The following is a 23,578-nucleotide window of genomic DNA, read 5'->3' as shown; positions in this document are numbered from 1 at the left end:
GCTATACATATGTGAAGGCTTACCACGTCTCGAGACAAATCGCTGAAAGGCCGCAAGAAAGGCATAAGAAGTCAAGTCTGAAACCAACTGCGGAGATGAACCGCGCGAACGCAATAAATAAATAAAGCTATGTGAGCTTTATGGCTTTTATAACCTCTGTCTGAACTGGTTTTAACTTTAAAGGGTCCATTAGAATCTACCAAAATACCTATGTGTAAGTGTGAATTAGTCTAAAACCAACTCGAGATGAACCGCGGGAACGCAATAAATAAATAAAGCTATGTAAGCTTTATGGCTTTTATAACTTCTGCCTGAACTGGTTTTAACTTCAAACGGTCCATTAGAATCTACCAAAATACCTATGTGTAAGTGTGAATTCAAAGACGCACTATTTAAAGTTAGACTTGAGCCGTTAAACACTACACGTAGTACAGTAATAGAACTATTTATTTTTATAATACAATGATGCAGTATATAAACTATTTGGTCTCCTTTATCCTCTAAACTAACCAAACGTATGTGATTTAATTAAACACTAGTCACTAATTTTGCGCGCTACGCACGCCCCCTGTCTTTCTGCTATTAAAAATGGTAATGTTTTTACACCGAAAAGTTCTAATATTATTCTAAAGATAAATACATAGTTATTAATAACATTTTATCTTTAAAGGATTAAATTTTGTAAACCTAAATTGTCTTTAAAAGATTAAATTATTGTTTTAAATTTTCTATACCTATTCTCTTTTTGAATAATATGTTCTGGTAATATAACATTATCACCTGCATCATTTAATTGACCATTGCCAACTTTAAGTAAAAAATCTACAAATTCCATTTCTTGTGGTAAAGCTCTCATTTTATCTGTTAATGTGTTTTTTAAAAATATTTCCATAGTTTACTATTTTTATTGATAAATTTACTATTTTTTATTAATAAATTTACTATTTTTGATCTAGTACCCCGTTCTTTAATTGGTAAAGTTTGTCGAAAATCTCTGCCTAGAATTACAATTTTACCACCAAAAGGTTCGTTGGAATTCATTATAGTTTTAATAGATAATCCATAATTTCTAAAGCATATTTTGGAGCCATTGGTGCTTCATCCCAAATAAAAATATCTATATTTTTAAAAAGAGGTCTTCTTTAGATTGAACTTCCCTCTCTAGGGGTTTCAAGACCTTGCCGTTGGTGGGAGGCGCACGAGAGGCTTTAACCCAGTGGGAGGCTACTTCTCGATATTTCTCGTGGGGACTGAGGGGTCGAACCCTTCAAAATAGGTCGGCCGCTACAGAAACTGCATCTTCTGTGTTTCGCTGGGCTGTCCCAGGGCACGGGGATTTAGAGAAATATCGAGAGAGACGGGATGGACAGAGGCTTCACCGCGGGATTATTCGGAAGACTTCCTACTGGTGGAAGTATAAACAAGAAGAAACCCTTCCATGGTTACGTTGGCTGTGCCTATCTTATCTTGGACGAGACTCTGGGATACCAGGTGACCTCTCAGATGTAATTTAGCCTTTTCCTTAAATAGAGGCTCTTTAAGGATTGACCTTCTTTTCCTCTTTTCTCGTGGGAGCATAATGGATACTACAGAAATTAATTAAAATAAAACCACACACGTGAGCGTCGAAGAGCCCTTTTTGGGGGATCACGATGCTGGCGATAAAGGTGTGAACGCGACAAAGGAGACCGTGAGTCAGTCTTAAATATGGCTGCTTCCGGGATCCACTGTATGCAGATTAACTTGCATCATTGTAAAGGCGCTTCGGCGATTCTAGCCAGGAACTTTACAAGGATGCAGGCAGATATAGCCTCTGTTCAAGAACCTTGGGTTTACAAGGGTAAGATTAGAGGTCTAAGTGTCTGTGGGGTGCTAGTTAGTTCACCACAGGAATCAGTTCCAAGAGCTTGTCTGATCTATAAAGGTCTAGACGCTTTCCCTCTATTAGAATTAACTACCAGGGACTTAGCTGTTGTTAAGGCTAAGTACTTGGAAAAGAACGGAAATAAAAGGGAGGTTGTAGTAGCTTCCGCTTATTTTCCGGGATCGGGGGATGACCCCGCACCACCTACAGAGGTGGAGAAGTTTGTAGATTACTGTCAACGGCAAGGTCTTCCTTTGATAATAGGTTGTGATGCCAATGCGTACCATGTCGTATGGAGCAGCTCTGACATTAACGACAGAGGCAGAAGACTTTTAGATTTTCTGATAGATACGGATTTAGAAATTTTAAATCAGGGTAATGAGCCAACTTTCGTAACTGTTAACAGAAAAGAAGTGTTAGATATTACGATCTGTTCCAAGTCTGTGTGGAGTGTTGTGAGAGACTAGAGGGTGTCTGATGAAGATTCCCTCTCGGACCGCAGACTTATTACATTCAGAATGGAATCGAAAGATCGGGAACATAAATGGGGACGTAATCCTAAGGGTACTGATTGGATTTCATATATTGAGAACCTCAAGGTTTCTATAGAGTGCTTCCCCACCTCTTATAGAACATATGAAGAGTTGGAACTCGTAGCGGAATATCTGCGAGATTCGATTTTCTGCTCTTTTGCAAGAAACTGTATAGCCAAAAAAGTGGACTCTAACAGGGGTAGCAAATGGTGGAACTCCTGTTTGGAGGGACATAGGCAAACAGTAAGAAAGCTTTTCAATAAAGCCAAGAAACGTAAGAATCAGCAAGCATGGGATGAATATCATGCCGCTCGTAATTCTTACAAGAAAGAGGTAGAGAAGGCACGGGGTGTCAGCTGGAGGAGCTTTTGCGAGGGAATCGAAAGAGTACCAGATGCATCCAGACTCCATAAGGAATTTTCAAAATTCACTGATTTAAAATTTTCCGCCAAATTACATAGTGAAAATTCTACCGATATTGGATCCGCCATTTTAAATTTTTGAAAAAATTAGGTCAAATTTATCATCAGCGACCCCAAAAACCCCCGAGTGACAAGTTTCAAAAGAATACAATCATTTTTTAAATTTTTTTCGTCCGCCCTATTGGATCCGCCATTTTGAATTTTTGAAATCTAAGGTTATATTTGTAACCAGCGAACCCAAAAAACCCCGAGTAAGAAGTTTCATGAGAATTTGTTTGATTTTTAAAAATAAGTCTGCCATTTTAAATTTTCGAAATATAAGGTTATATTCGTTATCAGCGACCCCAAAAGTCCCCGAGTGATAAGTTTCAAGAGAATACAATCATTTTTTAAGTTTGTCGTCCGCCATATTGGATCCGACATTTTGAATTTTTAAAAAATAAGGTCATATTCGTCATCAGCGACCCCAAAAACCCCCGAGTGACAGGTTTCAAGCAAAGTTAACTATTTTTGTAAATTTCCTCCATTTGTTTATAATATTGTTTAAAAAAAGTAACTTTGGTCGCCATTTTGTGGCAGCCATTTAAAAATTTAATTCCCAAAATAGTCCTATCTTGTAGCCCAACTATTTTTGACGCGATATTTATAACAGTAGAAGGTATGCTGAAGGGTTTAGCTATAACAAATTAAAAAAAAAACAAATTAAAATTCTTAAAAAATCGTGTTTTTTGTTAAAAAATGTTAAATAAATTGTTTATTTAACATTTTTTAGTTTTTTTCAGCACGCCATTCTAAAAAATAGCGATACATAATTTACCTCTTTGAGAATGTTGTTTTATCAAAACTCCAGCCATGTGGGATAAAAGGTAATTGTTTATGCAATTTGTAATTCCTTTAATCTTAGCACTGGATAAATAGTTTTTTTCACACAAAAAACCAACTTTATTTATTTAAGCCAATTTAAATTTTAAACTGACATGTGTCGATAACAGGAGCGACGTTTCAACACGTCTTTAATGCATGACTGCTCGAACTGAACTCCCAGTTCTCTCTTATCCAGGTTCGACTGTATTTGGAAACTTTTTTAACTGAATTATCTTAACTACATAATATTGAATTGAATGTCAAATGGACTTTAAAACTGAGAAATAAGAATTTTTTTTGCAAGTACACTACCGGCGGAAATTGTACGACCGACAACATCTCGAGCTATTAAAAAACACACCCGCACAAAAACAGTGATAACTCCGTCAAAAATGAAGCTAGATGTTTTTTTTAAATTGCATTGAAAAGCTTATTAAATTTTCAATGAAATGATACTATTTTCATTTGTATTCCATAAATAGGAAGCGAGATATCATGTTATAAACAAAAAAGAATAATTCTATTTTTTTCGCAATTTCTTACCCTGACTTTGACTCCTGGCAAAATTTAGAAAAGTTGATGAAAAAAATTGTTACTTTCACAGACTATTCCTTGCAATCTAAGCTTTAAGTAGAATCCAAGAACAGCAAAAAATATTAACGGGTTCCCGAGATATTACAAAAAGAGTCGGACCGTGCGAAGCAAAATTTTCAATGATCGTCTTCTCTAATTTACCCTTGAGTCAGTTACGTGGCTGTGAAAAAAAAGTCGAAAATAAATTTTATCAAGTACATGCTTACTGGGATCCTCTATGTAAATATCATAATAAATAATAAATTAAATTAAAAATTGGATCCCAGTAAGAATGTACTTAGCAAAATTCATTTTTACTGGGATCCACTTTTTAATTTAATTTATTACATAATGATATTTAAATAGAGGATCCCAGTAAGCATGTACTTGGTAAAATTTATTTTCGACTCTTTTTTCACAGCTACGTAACTGACTCAAGGGCGAATTAGAGAAAACGATAATTGAAAATTTTGCTTCGCACGGTCCGACTCTTTTTGTAATATCTCGGGAACTCGTTAATAATTTTTTACTGTTCTTGGTCTCTATTTAAAGCTTAGATTACAAGGAATAGTCTGTGAAAGTAAAAATTTTTTTCATCATTTTTTCTAAATTTTGCCAGAAGTCAAAGTCAGGGTAAGAAATTGCGAAAAAATAGAATTATTCTTTTTTGTTTATAACATGATATCTCGCTTCCTGTTTATGCAAAACAAATGAAAATAGTATCATTTCATTGGAAATTTAATAAGCTTTTCAATGCAATTTAAAAAAAGCATCTAGCTTCATTTTTGACAGAGTTATCACTGTTTTTGTGCGGGTGTGTTTTTAATAGCTCGAGGTGTTAGCGGTCAATCTGCTCGCTGCTTGATAGAAACAATAGGCAAGGTCACACAGCATGGTGGTATTATAAACAACTAAAAAGAAAGTCTAAACAGTAGCAAATATTATTTTCATACTACTTAAATTCAGCAAAGACTTGGTATTATGAATATTCTTTTCTGCTTCTTAAATTCCTATTTTCCAAATTTCCTGCTTCACTCTGATTCTCATTGTGCTTGCGATTAGCCTGTGTGAATATAATTGCTTTCGAAATTGGTAAATAATAGTTATAATACACTACAATTTAAAATACATTTTTTTATATTTAATAGGGGAGATTGGGGAATTGTGGTCCACCTCAATTATTTAATAATATTTACAAGTTTGATCATACAATTTTTTTAAATTTTCTTTTGTTTGTCAAAAGTAAAGTTTTCATTCGTATTTCATGACTTTACAACGCTTTACAATTACCTACAAACCGTTAACAAAAATCACCTGAAAAATTGTATTCAAATATTTATTTTTGGCCTTCATGTTTTTATTGTTTTTACAAGGATTTTCAAGAATTAATTATGGAAAATATTTTTTTAATTATTGTGTGTCATTGGTACTTTGACTCCAAAAAGAAATTTTACATTAAATTAAAATGATTAAATAACACAAAGCTTTTTGTAAAATGAAGCATTTGGGGAATTGTGGGACACTTTTTTGGAGGAAGTATTTGTTGCTTGTTTTTGGCTACTTAATTGCAAACATTATTAAAATCACTCATAGTTATAGTAATTTAACAAAAACAATTATATTAATTGTGATTCAAGCGATAGAGCTGTTCACCTAAAATGTGTAATTAATTGAGCCTAGTTTACTTGTTTAAATTGTGATTCCGATTAATTTCATTTTCTTGGTTTTTGTTTTCTAATTTTAAACTAATAATTAAAGATTTTTAATATTTCTAACCATTTAATAAATATATTTCATCGTTATTTTTGATTTTAAACTCAATTTAGGCAGTGTCCCCAACATTTTTAAAAATCATAAAAGTGCACTCTTTGGTAAAACTGAAATTTCTTTTAGATAAGTGATAGTTTTGGTAAACTGATTAAAACTAAAATTTCTTTTAGATAAGTGATAATTTTGGTAAACTGACTATGATATATAATAGTTTAGACCTCCTACTAACACGAAAAATTTGAAAATTTGAAGAAGAAAAAATTTTTGTGTAAGATATTGAGCTAAGAAAAAGTGTGGCCCAAAATACCCCAATCTCCCATAGTTATTGGAATTGACCATGGGGATAGCACTCGAGGCTTTTTTCGACGACACGTTTAAGATTTGTAAATTAATTTATAATATGAGCAAGAGAAAGTGCGTTGTTTCAAATTGTCCGGCAAAGGTTGAGAAAACATTCCTCGTCTTTCCAGCCAATAAGATCTTGGTAGAAAATGGATAACAGCGATTGACAGTCCGATTTTGAAAAACTTATCTTATGAGGATATTAGGAAGAAACAGTTAAAAGTGTGCAAAGGACATTTTAATGATAATGCGTATATGAGCGGAATTGTCAACCCTAATCTAAAGTTTGATGCAGTACCTACAGTTAATGTTTCAAATCCTAATATCATTGAAAAGGGAGTCATAATCTATAATCAAGAAAATTTTGAGTCTTTTTGTATTGATTTAAGTGAGCAACGAACAATGTCATCATTAACGTCAGATTTATCCTACTCCTCGATAAATAATGCGGATAAAGAAATAAGAGAATCATCTTTAAATTCCTCTTTGGAATTCCCTGAAAATTCAAATCTTCAGAATAAAGACGAGCGAATGATTAGCAATAATTTTCAATCACATTAAATAGACAATACCCTATATTAAAGAACCAGTTGAGACTAGTAGAAATTGAACGTGGATCTACTGGTGTCAACTTGCTTTCCAAATTGAAAAACTTTTCCGTGTACACGGAAAAAATTAATTTAGTACATTTTACGAAACTAATTTTGGAATAGCGGATACGGAGAGGAGTTTAGTATAAGATAAAACAGAATCAATAGTAATATATGATGACTGCGTTTCTCGAAAACTCAAAAAAAATTCTATGGAATTCACAAATGATCGGTTGGACGTTCTAATTCAAGAGTTTTGTAAAATGTTTAGCCTGAAGCGCATGCGCCACGGAAAAAAATATTCACGGAGAAAAAAACGAATAAAGCAGAAAAAAGAATTTCTTAATGTACCAATGAGCTCTCAAGACCATTTTTTCTCGTCTTCTATAGGAGATAGATGATTGGTTCGACACATGTGACTGCACTCTACAACGCAATGGTTCGCTTGGATTGGCTTATTTTATTCTGACACTAACTTAACGGAAATACGCATACATATAAACGAATTCTGACGCAACGCACATACAATATAACTCGCACTTGTAGATGAAAGAATTGAGTTTCTTTATATACTAACTGAGGAGATTAAAACTGCGCTTGTGAGAAATGTCAATATACTGAATATTAATTTTTAAAAAAATCATTTTTTTAAAAGTTATACAAAATATTTTATGGTTTTTAAAATAACATTTTTTGATTATAATTAGTTATAAAATCTCTATAAAATTTTTCAATTTTTAGAAAATAATTTTATTCTTAATTTTAAATTATAAATATATTGACAAAAAATTTTCAAAATTAAATTCAAACTCAAAAAATGTTTATATTAAATTGTCTAAAATTTGAAGTAATAACAGTTAAAACTTGAGAAATTAATATATATTGTCATCGGTAAATATTATGATAAACTATAAAATTTATTGGACTGTAAATTAAAAGAAATTAATAATAATTAAAAGTTTGGATTACAAAAGCACATAAAAAATGTTACGAATTTGGAACAATGAAATGTGAAATACGTAAAAGAAAACAATTATATCCAAATGTTACCGGCAGGTAAAGCAGTTCTCTTTTTCCTTCCACATATTATATCTATATACAGCAGACAAGTTAATATCGACGCGACGAGACAAGCTTCAACATATCTATTTATAACGCGACTTTTGGTACACCCCGTATAGAATTTTACGAAACTCTGTGTTCGAGGATTCACGATAGACAGCGAAGTGAAAACTCAAACCACGCGTTTTTAGATTGCACGAAACATTTTTACCATTTTCTGATAAAATGTTCACCAGAAAATACGAAACATTTCTACATTCAAGCTTGTTTTATAAATTACAACACTGGTTGCAGTTTCTCGAAAATTGTTCTGCTTAAAGTAGTGAAAGTTTCTGGGTTTTTGAAAAACTTCGTCAAGGAATCTTAAATATCCGCTAGTGCGAAATTAGTTTCGTAAAATCTGCTGAACTTATTTTTTCCGTGTAGCAATTCTACTGGTTTTAACTTGTAAATCCTATTTATGTAACTGAAACGGATATCCAAGATAAAATTAAAAATGGTTCTATCTTGGATTGTCCTCTTCAATTTTTTTTTGACTTGTTTTAACATGGATTTCCAATCTTATCATTTTTACTTGTATTTCCAAGTTCGCACGTACTACAAGTATCAGCTTGCATTTCCAAATACAAAAATTAAGTTTAAGTATCTACTTGGTTCAATTTGGATTCTCGAATACTACATTTCACTTGTCCTGTCAAATTAAAAATCAACAAGCTTGAGTTTGGAACTTCCAACTCCAAATTTATATAGCACAGTGAAGGATTAATGTCATCTTGGTTTAATTTAAATCGGGGATGCATTCTATTTGGAATTTCAAGTTCAAATTTAAAGAGTTTGATTAATCGCTAATTGGAATTCATAAAATTGTCATTTTCGCCAATTGTTATTTTATAAATTGTTATTTTTGCAAAGAATTATTATTACAAATTTACATTTTTACAAATATTTATTTTAGTTAACTGTTATTTGCAAATTTTATTTTTGCAAACTTGCATTCTTCGCAATTGACAGTTTTACAAATTGGTAGATACTTTTGCTAAATGTTATTTTTTGCGAAACTGCTTTGTTATGAATCATTATTTCTGCTAATTGTTGTTTTGCAAATTTTATTTTTTTATGAATTTGTTACTATTGCATAATAGTAACAAACAATGTAAATTGTAATTTTGTGAATTTTGTAATTTTATGAAAATCTGTAGTTCACAACAAAGCAAAAAAAAACACTTTTAACCTTTTTTTTAAAATTTGAAATTTTTGTTATTTTTTGCATTAACAAAATATTACAAAATTAAAAAAAAAATAATAACTCAAAAGCCATTTACAATAAATTATCGAAACTTATACTATTTACACAAAATTGTTCACTCTTTTAATAGAAAATATTTTCATGATTATTGTTAAAATTCAGTCTTTCATTAAAAGAAAATGTATTAAAAACAAATAATAATTGTAACGTCTAGACTGAATTTTCCACGACAATCAAATTTTTCCTATTGTGGTGTGGACGAGCGTTCCCAGTAATAAGGGGTGAATTAAAGTGGATTGGCACTTTTATGCCCTTAAATTCAAAACCAATTCCGTTTTTGTCCGCAATCTTAATGAATTCTTTTTCTATTGTTAAATTGATAATTTCTATCTAATTCAATTCTCTGTAACCACGTGACCAGAGTCTGAATTTACTTTAATGCCGTTTAAGGGAATCATTTTGTGTGGAGTTAATGCCTTTTAATTAACATTGAATTCTTTAAAGGGCATTAAAGGGGATTCAAATTCTGGTCACGTGGTTACAGAGAATTGAATTGGATAGAAATTATCAATTTAACAATAGAAAAGGAATTCATTAAGATTGCGGACAAAAACGGAATTGGTTTGGAATTTAAGAGCATTAAAGTGCCAATCCACTTTAATTCACCCCTTATTACTGGGTTTTTAATAAAAAATTCGTTATGTACATTCCAAATTGAAAATACAACAATTTTTTATTAGGGGCTTCAAGAAGAGACCCCAGATAGCACGCAAGCTTGCTGCAAACTTGCAGCAAACTTGCACTGTAAGTTTTGCAAGATTGCAGTGCAAGCATTCAGCAAGTTTGCAGCAAGCTTGAAATGTCTGGACTGCTGCAAACTTGCACTGCAAGCTTGCAGAAAGTTTGCACAGCAAGTTTGTAGAACGCTTTCAGCAAACTTGCTGCAACCTTGCTGCAAAGTTGCAAAATTTTTTTGTATGCATAAAAAATTATGTTTTTTTTTTACCTTTTTTTGCAAATAATTTTAATTTTATTGAATTTTAAAAAGGTACAAAAAGCAGAATTTTTTATGAATATATAAAAAAAATTTGCAACTTTGCAGCAAGATTGCAGCAAGCTTGCTGTGCAAACTTTCCACAAACTTGCTGTGCAAACTTGCTGCAAGCTTGCAGTGCAAGTTTGCAGCAGTCCAGACATTTTAAGCTTGCTGCAAACTTGCAGAAAGCTTGCACTGAAATCTTGCAAAACTTGCAGTGCAAGTTTGCTGCAAGTTTGCTGCAAGTTTGCAGCAAGCTTGCGTGCTATCTGGGACTACTGAGTATACCTCCTATATGAGTTTCATTGCAATTGGAGGGGTAAAACACATAAATAATTCAAATTGTTTATAAAATTGTTAATAAAAATATGGAATTTTCAAATTTACAATCATGCAAATATTTTCTTTTAAGAGAGTGAACAATTTTGTATAATCAGTGTAAGTTTTATTAATTTATGGTAAACGGCTTTTGAGTTATTAATTTTTTTTAAATTTTGTTATATTTTGTTAATGCAAAAAAATTTCATATTTCAAAAAACGGTTAAGAGTGTTTTATTGTTTTGTTGTGAACTACAGATTTTCATAAAAGTTTTAGCATTTTAGAAAATCAATGGAATTTTTTTAACACAGATGAGTCATTTTGCGAATTTTAATTTTTACGAATTTTCTGTTTTTTATTTCGCTTAATGTTATTTTTTGCAAAAAATTACAACGCGGTCAAATGACATTTGAGCAGAAACTTATTAAATATTTAATTAATATTTTTAACATAATAGCATATATTGCAAATCTATATAAATATTTTAAATTCTGCTTGTATTTTTATACGTACTTACAAAAATTATAATATTTTACATAAACTTACGTTTTTCAAAGTTGCAGTTTATATAGACAGGTCGAAAAATATTTCTCACGTCGATTCGATAGACGCGGTCGTTAAGCGTTTAGATAGATAGGTCATAGGTGCGGGGTTTGATTCCTATAGGGTACAAGTTTTAATTTAATTCTTCTAGTTTAATTAAAATGTTTGTATGTTTGGAGCGTGCTAAGAATATGAAGTTATTAATGGTCATAAGAATCTTTTATTATTTTTTCCACAAATATTTTTTTTCAAAACTATCTGTTCAATTGTAACCACCTTGGATTTCCAATTATGAATCGATATCCAAGTTGAAACAAGTTCATATTGTACAATGTAACCTACTTGGAATTTCCGGTTGACTGTAATGTTCAAACTGAAACCAGTTCCTTTTGAACTTGACATTCCGAATTCAAACCAGCTGAAAATACATATCTACTGGTTTGAAATTGGAACTTACGTGACAATAACCAAGTCAAAGCAAGTAGGCTCCTGATTCTACCCGCTTCTACTGGTTCTTTAATATAGGGTAATCATCAAAACCTAGAGTTTTTAACATCACAAAACAGAAGCAGATCCTCTTCCTTGAAACTTAAAAAACGTACCCTTAGAAAACCTTACAAGGTACAAAACCACGAAAAAGTGAGAAAGCGTTATTTTGACACAGCGTACCGTTTAAAAAGGTGCAATTGAAAGTTCTTTTTTATCGACTTTAAGATTTTAAATCTGGCGCCAACGCCAGTACATGTAATACTCGCTTGACTCGTGTATTACTTTATTTCCGGTATTATCACGGCTTCGTTTTTCGATTAGCGTCTGTCCGACTACTTCCGGTTCGTGCCTTTTGAGCGTCTTAACGAGACAAGAAAGTTTCTTTTATTACGACTGTTCTGTTAAGTATTTTATAATAAACGTTAGTTATTCTAAATATAAAGTGGTGTTCTGATCATTCTACTCATAATTGAATAAGTCAATAGGTTATGGAACCAGCACGCGTTCCCTGCGTTGTGTTCAGTGCATTCTTGTGAACATTTTTTTCTCTCAGCAAGATGGCTACCTGAGTGGTTTGAACAAAGAAAAGTTAAGAGAAGTGAGAGACGAAACTTACCCGGCAAAAAGGCTTGCATTAAAAAGTATTGATAAAATTGAATTCCTTTTAATTCCTTTTTTGTCCTGAGTTTCGAATTCCCAATAAAAGTATACAAACCCTACTAAAAATAAAATCAGGAATGGTCAGACAAATGGTCAGGCCGCCTGACCACTTTAATCCAGTTTTCTTACGATTCTGGATGGATCTCGTCAGAAATCTATCACAACTAATCAGGAGGAAGTTTAAAGTGGTCACAAGTTTGCTACTATCCCCTCCTCTTTGTTGACCCCGCCCATAATTGTTGACTATTTGAGACCATTTGTATCTCATTTTTGACCATATTTTTAAGCCACTTCTGTTTTATTTATTTAAACAATATGCAAAAAGTTGCAACAAATTAATTTTAAAAAATATATTTTATTAATTAATATCAGTTTGTTTACATACGGAACAACTGGAAACTAATTCCCGGAATTAAATTAAAATTTGGACCCTACGGGGATCGAACCCCGACGCATGACCTAACCTAGTGCCTAAACTAACTGCCCTAACGACTGCGACTACCGAACCGACTTACATATTTCTGGATTCAACTGTCTATATAAAGAGCAACTGTAAAATAGTAAAATTCATTTACCAATATTATCAATAAATCAGAATAAACTGTTAAATAATTTTTATTAATTAATTATATTTCAATTTAGTCATAATAGGTTATGTGAATTAATAAAAATTAACATTATTAATTGAATCAATAATAAATTAAGTCTTAACTTTACAATTTGGAATGTTTCATAAACTATAATACGAATACAGATTAATAATAATTATTATTATATCTGCATTTAAAATGAATTTAGTATTTAATATTAATTTAATTTAACATTATAATTTATAATAATAATGAATTATTAATGCAATATTGAAATTTTTATAAATTTAAAATTTAAATTATTAATAATCATTATAGTAAGAAATTATTCTATTAATGATTAATAATAATTTAAATATAACTGTATTTCAATTATAATGCAAATACTTCTCATAATAAGTACTGACTGGTATAGTAAATTACTAATATTATGAAACAAAATTTATTATTAATTAACTATATTAAATAATTACAAGTAAATATACATATATTAAATTAATATATTATAAATATACATTAAATAAATATATTAAATAATGTTAAAAGAATGGTCCGAATGTTTTGATTTATTTACCTACTTTTGCTGTATAATTAATTCAATAATTATACCAATTTGAAAAATGAGAACTTTTGTTAAGTTAGAAGAACAATTTTTATAATAGAATAATGTATTCTGAAATGTAAAAAATAAATTTGAAAGATTTTATATGTATATATAAATTTTCATGAGACTTTACCAAAATTAGAAAGATGTACCAAAATTTTTATAGGTTATGTGTTTACACATTTCAGAAATAGTCAAGAATTTCAGAAATGGTCAGGAATTTCAGAAATGGTCACAGCTTCGAAAATGGTGGGAGTAAAGTGGGAGGAGCTTGGAAAGTATTTGGTTAGGAATGGTGAGAAACGTTCGAAAACGTCAGAAGTGGTGAGACTGTTCAGGAATGTTCAGAAATTCTGACCATTCATGACGATTCCTGATTTTATTTTTAGTAGGGAATAAAAGATTTTTAATTCCCTTTAATATCGTCACATAAACGTTGACCAAGGGGACCAAGGTATAAGAAAGGAATTAAAAAGCACATAATTTTAGGTTAGGTGTAGAAAGGTATTCAATTTTAAATATAGGTATTTATAGAAAATGTGATGCTCAGGAAGTCAATTTTTTATGAGTAAGTGAAATAAAGGAAAGTAATAATTAAAATTAAATGAAGTTTTAATAAAAGTTTTACATTATACGTGATTTACATAAAAATCACACAGCACCAAAAATTTCTTGAAACTTGACAGGAAATCGCTCAGTTTATATTAGCAGACGAAAATTTAATAATTGGGCGAATATTGCATGCAACATTGATACAATATTGCCTGAACATGTCAAGTTATTATTCACAGTAAAATTATTGCTCAAGTTTGATATTCAATATTTCCTTATTATACGCCCCAGATAGCAAACGTGCCTGGCACGTCACAGGCACGATGGGCGGCGGACCGCGTGCCGGCTATTACGCACCGTTCTTGCCGTTCATTATTTTCAAGACCAAGTGTGCCTGCAATATGCCGGAATGTTTTCAACACTCTATAATTTGCTATTTATTAATTATTTTTTTTTGTTATTTAGTAATTACATTTAATATATTTTAATTATTATAACTTAAAATAATTATTAACAGAATTAATAGTTACATTGTTCCTTTTGAATTAATGTTGAATTATTATATTATCTGCTCTGGTATAATATATTAATTAAAAAAATGAATGTCATTCTTCTTAAAAATTTATATTTATATATAATATATAAAATTATATAATATAAAAAATTATTATAGATTATTAAAATAATAATAATAATAATTTTGTATTATTACGAATAATAAAAATATTTTTTTTATAAAAATTGAATCCTTATAATTAATATATGTACTAGTAAATAGTACGCGCGAAATATTTTGTTGAATTTATTATTATTATGCAAATAACAAAACATTTTATTTTCAAATATAAATTTTTGAAAAGTTTCAGATTCAAACTTTCAAAAAATTAAATTTTTAACTAATCTACTAATTAATTATTCTTGTTTATTAATTCCTAAATTTTCAATAAAATTCTTTCCGCAAAAATACAATTATTTTCATAAAGAACAATATTCTTTGTATTAATTAAATTATTTTTATAAATAAAATATTTCAAAAATTAAATTCACTTATTTTTAGAAATAATAAAATTTCACGAAAGAATTCATTTTTTTTAATTTTTAAAAAAATTTTCGATAAAATTAAATTATTTTCTAAAATTTTAATAAGTCCTTGGAAGCAATTCCATTATTTTTAAGTGTTGCAGTTAAATTAATTGCTAAATTAAATTATTTTTGTAAATAATAAAATTGTTCTGAAGAAATTTTATTTTCAAATTGAATTTTGAAAATAATTGAATAACTCTGAAGAAATCTATTATTTATGGACAATATTGTATTATTAAGAAGAAACACAAATCAATAATTATTTCTTTAAAGAATTTTATTAATATTTGAAAATAATTGAACTCCTGTGAAGAATTTTATTATTTTAGAAAATAATTGCATTTTTGTGAGGAGTTTTATTAATTGTTGAAAATAATTGCATTCTTTCCAGGAAATTTATTATATTTGTGAAAATGTAATTGAATTCTTGAATAAAAAAAATTAGTAAAATCTTCACAGAAATTCAATTAATTTCAAAAATAAAAAATTATTCCAATTTTTCGAAAGACTTCAATTATTTTCTAAAATTAGTAAAATTATTCGTATTAATTCAAATATTTGCTTAAATCATAAAAATTCTTCACAGAAATTCAATTATTTTTCTAAAATCTGTAAAATTCTTCTCAGGAATTGAATTATTTATAAAAATTAGTAAATGTTTTCACAGGAATTGAATTATTAAAAAAAAATTGAAAATAATTCTTAAAAAAAATTTAATTAGGGTTTTGAAATATTTTTTAATAATTCTTAGCGAGAATTTAATTATTTTCATAAATAATAAAATTCTTTGAAGGAATTTAATTATTCTAAAATTTTTTGCAAGAATTCAATGATTTTCAATACATTAATTTTAAAATTAAAAATATTGAAAAAGAAAAATTAATTATATTGCGTTTTAATAAAATTTTTCGAAATAATCAAATTTTTTTCTCAAATTTTAATAAATTTCAATTATTTCTATAAATAATAAAATTGTTTGCAAAAGTTCGCAATACTTTTTAATGAAATTTCTTGAAAGAATTCAAGTTTTTTAAAAACTTTTATAATATTTTTCGAAAAAAATAGAATTTGTTTTTAAAATTTCAATAAATCCTTTGAAACAATTCAACTTTTTAAAATTTTTAATAAAATTCATTGACAATTTTAAAAAGCTGAAAAGAATTTTTTGTTTAATTCAATTATTTGAAAATTTTCATTTCAAATTATTTTAGAAAAATTACATTTTTTTATAAAAGAATATATAGAAATACTTCAAAAAAAATTTAATTAATAGAAAAATTCTAATAAAATTTTATAAAAGAATTTAATTTTTAATAAAAGTTTAATAGTAAAATTATTTATGAAAATTATTAAGAAAATCGATTATATTCAATAAATTAAAGAAATTTTATGAAGGAATTCAATTATTCTCAAATTTTTTGCAAGAATTCAATGATTTTCAATATATTAATTTTAATGAAAATTAAAAATATTGAAAAGTAAAATTATGAAAAATGTTAGGAAACAACAACTAACTTCACACTGCGAACAGAACGAATGAAAAATCACAGTGATTAATATAGTTAATTCCTTATAATTAATAAAATAATAATTAAAATTAATAAAAATATAATTTTATCGGTTTACAAATAGCAGGCACGTTCGTGCCGGACCATTTCTGGCACGACTGTGCCAGACTGACGGGCTGGCAATATCGCTAGCTATGGCGCGCACATTCAGCTGCTTATGTGCCGGCATTTCGGTCCGATTAATCGGCCCGAGGTCCGACAAATACGCACCCTATTAGCGGACATTTTGTTATCTGGGTACGGACATTTAAATAACCTCACATTCTCCATGACTTTTACCACGCAATATTTATAACCTCGCTGGGCGAGATCCTGTCTAGTTTAGGGAAATTCTCGGTGCTATGTGGGATTTTATTTGCACTTTGGTAATTTGCACCCGATTATATGCACGTGGACAGTCGCAGTTGACGCCATTTATCACCAGTTACAAAGTCAAGCACATTACAACTGTCAATGAACAGAGCCATTTTCTTTTCTTTTTTCATTCTTTTCTCAAGTAACTTGGATTTTGATTGGTCAATTTTTGTTTTGTCACCAGCAAGCATTTGATTTACAAGGAATTAAAAGGCATTAGTTAGATCACAAATTTATTCCACTTTAAGTGATTAAAAAGTATTCATTCTAATATTGTAAACTTTGGGCATTGAAAAGGATTCATTTTATAGTAGAATTTGACTTAATAGAAGTATTAAACTTAGCGGACAAAAAAGGAATTCAGAAGTATTTAAAATTTTCGTCTTTTTATTGATGATGAAATAATTTTTAATACCTTTTTATTCAAGCCTTCTTACCGGGTAGTGAAAAATACGATTGTTTTGTGCTCAAGTGAATTTTTTTTTGCTGCGACTTCAATCTTTTAGAAATGATGACCGCGCTGCAGAGTTCGAGCACGCTTGCGAAGTTAGTGGAACGATGCAGAAAGGCGCTACACTGTAAAAAAATCTGCTGTAAATTTACTATGTCCGACGTTGGAAAGTTTGGTCACTATGTCCGACGTGGTATTTTTACACGCCGACTGTAATCTACATAACCTGCAAATATTTTTTGAAATAATATTTTCAGTCGTAACTTTTTGTATTTATGAAATATAGCCCAAAACTTTTTGTTATATTATTATTTACTTATAAATTAGCATATACTTTCTATAAATGTACATTATATACACTTTTTTAGAGTTATTTATAAAAACTTGAAAATTTTTTGAAAATCTTAAAGGAATAAGAAAATTACATTTGCCATGTAATTGTACAGATCGTGCGACGTAATATTACGTCAAAGTGTAGAAATACACGCAATGTAAAAATACCACGTCGGACATAGTGATCAAATTTTCCTACGTCGGACGTAGTAAATTTACACAAAACTATTAAATTACATAGTCGTATAATGTAAAATTATTAAAAATAGTAAAACTACTTTTGGAACGAAATAAATTTACTACGTACAACCTATAATTTTGATGTGTGAAATTACAAGTTTCGTGTTATTTTACACCAGATTTTTTTACAGTGTACTTATCGAGATGACTGGGAATCTTTTGTCTATTATATACGAGTGTAACGATTTTTTCTCTTCTTCACGAGATTATGTTCCCAAAGGTAACCGAGATTTCTCTTTAATGAAATTTTCTTCGTCTTATCCAGAGTTAACAAAAATGATTGGTAACAAGAGTATGATTGTTGTCGTCGACGACACACATAAATTTTCTTTTTCTTTGGTAGGTGTGTCACCAGCCACAGGAAACTGTTCCGCACTCAAAAAAAAAACTAGTAGATTTGACTACTTTTTAACTACCCTGAGTGATTCAATAGGTCCTCAACTGAATTTAAAAATTTATATTTACTACCGAAAGTAGTAAAAAGAACTAAGAATTTAGTTGATGTAATTAGATTTTGTAGTTGTTTTTGCAATTTAACTACTTTTTTTAGTTATATAAACTATTATTCTTCAACTATATTCAAAGTAGTAAAATCAACTACACAAAAATTGTTAGTAAAACTAAAAAAGTAATTAATTTGACAACTTTCAACTCAACTAGGTAATAGTAGTTAAAGATTTCGACCGAATTTTTTTCAGTGCGGAAACGATGAGGATCAAAAAAAAATTTCGAAGGACGATACAAATCGGATGCTGGCTAAACCGTCGGAGAAAATCGAAGAGTCAGAAACGGAAGTCTCTTATGCCAAGATTCAAGAAAAATTCGACAGTCTATTGGAGGGAATGGAAAAAATGATGAGCGTGACGATAGCCTTGCATTCGAAAATGCAAGAAAATATAAAATTGTGGTTCAAGCAGCGCGAGTTGGACGAGGAAAGAGCGAAAAAGATTAAAATCACTTCAGACGTAGCGCTTTCACCTAGTGAAAAAATCCCTTTAATGAAAGCAATAAACGAAAACCAAGTTCCGAAGCAAACAGAATAATCAATTTCTTCTGATAGAACGAGCGTAAACCCTCCCTAAATTTCGTCAAAAGAATCGAATGAACCTCGTTTTTATCGCAAATCACTTAAAAGAAGCTATTAAAATAGAATTGATACACTGAAAAAAATTCTTAGTAGATTTGACTACTTTTTAACTACTTTCCTTAGTTCAATAAGTCCCCAAAGATAATTTTGAACTTACATTAATTATCAGATATTTAGTTGAATGAAGTGATAATACAGTTGCATTAACTACTTTTCTTAGTTAAATAGGAACCAATGACAGTTTTGCAGTAGAATTAACTGCTGATATGTAGTTAAAGTTACTAAGATAACTCAGTAATAAAGTAACTACTGAAAATGGTAAAATAAAATTATTTATAATTTATTATAAATATTATCGAGTTGTATTTTTTTATATTTCCCCCTACCCACTTTTGTTTACCTATACCTTATTTATTTAATGTCTATATACCTAACGGAGAAAAATCTCTAAACGTCGGGAGTTGAACGCTCGACCCTAACATTCGTAAACCGATAACCCAACCACCTAACCACGCTCGCCCGCTTCGATGAGTTGCTTAATACTTAAAGGCATTCCAGACACAGTTCAACTGATAACTGTAGTTAATTTTACTACTTAAAGTAGTTGCATTTACAACTTCTCACAGTTGATAATCTTCTATAAAAATCTATAACATAAATTACATGGAAAATAATTCAACTCCTAGAAGAAGTAAAAACTACTACAAAATTAGTCTATCGAACTACTTTAAGTAGTAGAATCTACTACTTTCTGTAGTCATTTCTATAACATACTTGCAGTTACAAAGTTAACTGTAAAATTACATTAATTTAATTAATAATTTTTAACTACATAAAACAGTTAAAATAAGTATTAAAAGTAGCCAGACTAACTAAAAAAGTAGTTCGTTTTATTACTTTTTACTCTACTAAGGGGATGTAGTTGAAAATGTCTCATGTATTTTTTTCAGTGTAGGTAAGGACAATCACATGAAACATGACTATAAATTAGAGTCACGTATTAAATTTGATCATTTCTATGAGTTCTTAACTTCTGAGCTAAGAACCATAGACTTATTGTATGTAATAGACAAAAGTATTGATGTTCCGGACGGCATTAACGAAAGTATATTAGAGAAACACAAGTTCTAGGTTCGCGACATCTTAATCAACAGGATCGATAAAATTTATCACAATAGAATACTACAGATCAAAGACCCACTCGAAATGCTAAATAAAATAAAAGATATTAAACGTTGCGAAGTTAATGTTACGAGCGTTAGTGTTCGGAAACAATTATACGCGATTCAATATAACGCCAATCGTGAATCAGCTAATTCATTTCTTGACCGCTTTGAGGAAATATTACATAATTACGAAACAATTCCGGGTTCTACACCACTTTCTGATGACGAGAAACGCAACGCATTATATAATGCCATTATGAATCAAGTACCTGAAGTCCAGTCCGTGGAATTCATAACAAAAAATCAAAAAAGAAAAAGTTATTAAGATATGATCTTTTAAAAATGTTTAAAATGCAAGCAGAAGCTAATCGGTTACAAAATACAACAAATAATCACCCGGAATCTAAAACAATAACGGTAGCATCGGCTTCATTTACAAATTCAAATTTAATTAAATGGTCTAACGAAAGATGTTTTGAATGTGGGGACATGAGTCACTTGAGAAACGAATGTCCCCGCAAAGGTCAAGGTGTAAAGAAGTGTTACGAGTGTAATCAGTTCACTGATCATATAGCTGCTGATTGTCCTCAAAGGTTAAACAAAAACAGAACAAATCCGAATAAAAGCATTGCGGGTGAAAAGCGCTACAGGAATAACAATAATAAATATAAAAATCTGTCCGCGCAAGCGCAGACACATTCTAATCCGCGCTTCGCGCGGGGGCTCGCTTCGCTCGCAAGTTTCAGCGCGCCTCGGGGCGCGCGAATATTGATCGTCGCGCTTCGCGCTCCGGCGATTATTCCACACGTCGCGCTTCGCTTGCGGCGGTCTGCAATTGTTGTGCATTATTTGTGTTCTTGTTCTTGTTTCCTATTATATGTTTCGTAAAACATTTTTTTTTCTTAAAGTTACTACGACTTTAAGGATTACATTCTCATCACATGTTTTTGTTTGCTGATGATTGCGAGATAAAGTGGATTTAAATGTATATTTTTGGTCTTGATGATTTAAATTGTGAAGTTATTTTTAATTATACTAACTCTTAGTAGAAATATTATTTGCAGAAGCAGATTTCGATTTACGATTTTTAAATAAATTACAATTATTCATTACGCCCCTTAGCCATTATGTCCCGTTTTCCCTATATACGTGATTTGTAAATATATATCAAGTGTATGATTAAAAACATGTAAATTTGGATACAGTGAATGTGATATTTACCCATCGTTTTAACAAGCAAAAGTAAAACACCTCCACTAAGCTGAGACAAAAAGTCAAAAATTCGAAAAAAGTTTTTGAAAAAATTAAGTTTTTCAAAAGTTATCGTCGGACAGACAGACAGACAGACGTAATCGACAGACCATGTTTCTTGGATTCAGGGCACCTCAAAACGCAAAAATTTCATAAAATTAACAAATAGTATATTAAGCAACAAGGTACCGTAAAGGCAGCCTTTAAGTCCCGTGTAACTTACGATATTTTTTATTCCAAAGGCACAAAAGTGGCGATTTAAGATAGCAGACGACAGGGAGTAAAACTCATTCACTTGTTCGACTTCTATGAAAATGGCGGCATTTTTTTTCCATGAGCAAAAATAACGCATGGGACTAGCTGTTTTTTTTGTCCATGGGAAAAAAAGGTCGCCATTTTCATTCAACCTGAGGTATAAAAAGTCAATTTTTCATTAAATCGAATACCTCCTCATGTGATTAGAATGTAAAAAACCATTTCCAACAAGATAGGACCAAAAATTGAAATGTAAAAAAGGGTCAGACCAGCCAAACTGCATTAAAAAAATTTCATTGATTTTCTAAAATGTTAAAACTTTTATGAATATATTTTAGTTATAACATTTTAGAAAATCAATAAAACTTTTTTAACCCAGTTAAGCTAGCCTGACCCAAAAACTTAAAAAAAAAATTAATTTTCTATGAAAAAATGTTGTAGAGGAAAGTTGTTTGTATTTGTCTAATCTAAAGTAATATAAAGTTAAAAATAATGAAATTTGAAAAAATTGAATTTTCAAAATTTTGAAACTACTGTAGTTTGCGTAGTTTTCGACGAAAATGGCTGGCTAACGAACTCGATCTGTATTTTAACACTAACTTTGTGCATACAAAGTTGCAAGTTGATGCAATAAGTTTTTCAAGAGTTATCGTAGGGACACCATTGTGTCTACAGACAGACACGAAGACAGACATACGGACAGACACTTTTTTTAGACCATGTTTTTCGGACTCAGGGGACCCCAAAACGTCGAGATTTCATGAAATTAGCGAAAGTCAATTTTCGACCAAAACTAATACTTTCTCATATGATGAGAATGTAATAAAAAATTAGTTTTTTGCAAATAAGTCGAAAAGTTTTAAGTTTAGTGAAAAGTTGTCAACAGCAAAGTTGTAGCTGATGGTAAGACGAGAAAAAAAGTCTCTGGTAGCTAGCTCCCAGAGGCAATAGTTTTGGAGATAATTGAGTCGGAATATGGATTTTTTGTTAAAAAAATGATAAAAAATATATATATACAATAATTTTTCCGGAAATTACTAGTTTTTGATTAATGTGAGTGTTTTTTAAGCACAATGGGGTGAGAATATGTGGAAATTAATGTTATAATTTTTTTCCTTTGAGAAATTTTGATTTTTATCGTTATTTTCGGATTTTTTAGTATTTTTTTGCTATTTAAGAGCCTATAACTCCGAAATTTGACTTTCTATGAAAAAATGTTGTAGAGGAAAGTTTTTTTGTATTTGTCTAATCTAAAGTAATATAAAGTTAAAAATAGTGAAATTTGAAAAAATTGAATTTTCAAAATTTTGAAACTACTGTAGTTTGCGTAGTTTTCGACGAAAATTGCTGGCTAACGAACTCGATCTGTATTTTAACACTAACTTTGTGCATGCAAAGTTGCAAGTTGATGCAATAAGTTTTTCAAGAGTTATCGTAGGGACACCATTGTGTCTACAGACAGACACGAAGACAGACATACGGACAGACACTTTTTTTAGACCATGTTTTTCGGACTCAGGGGACCCCAAAACGTCGAGATTTCATGAAATTAGCGAAAGTCAATTTTCGACTAAAACTAATACTTTCTCATATGATGAGAATGTAATAAAAAATTAGTTTTTTGCAAATAAGTCGAAAAGTTTTAAGTTTAGTGAAAAGTTGTCAACAGCAAAGTTGTAGCTGATGGTAAGACGAGAAAAAAAGTCTCTGGTAGCAAGCTCCCAGAGGCAA

The 23,578-nt window shown here is 30.1% G+C and overlaps 1 protein-coding gene across 1 annotated transcript; it reads left to right on the top strand.

Moving 5' to 3' along the window:
- The first annotated feature begins 341 nt into the window (after positions 1-341).
- On the top strand, positions 342-19,131 carry LOC122502365. Its single transcript, XM_043612385.1, has 2 exons — positions 342-591; positions 18,787-19,131. Exons 1-2 carry the CDS (start codon positions 589-591, stop codon positions 19,129-19,131), a joined length of 348 nt encoding a protein of 115 aa, XP_043468320.1. The 5' UTR covers positions 342-588.
- The last annotated feature ends 4,447 nt before the right edge of the window (positions 19,132-23,578 follow it).

Source organism: Leptopilina heterotoma, unplaced genomic scaffold (assembly GCF_015476425.1).
Source record: "Leptopilina heterotoma isolate Lh14 unplaced genomic scaffold, ASM1547642v1 Lhet_228, whole genome shotgun sequence".
Classification (NCBI taxonomy): Eukaryota; Metazoa; Arthropoda; class Insecta; order Hymenoptera; family Figitidae; genus Leptopilina; species Leptopilina heterotoma.
The sequence above is the reverse complement of the archived record's forward strand: the minus strand, read 5'-3'. Positions and strand labels throughout refer to the sequence as shown.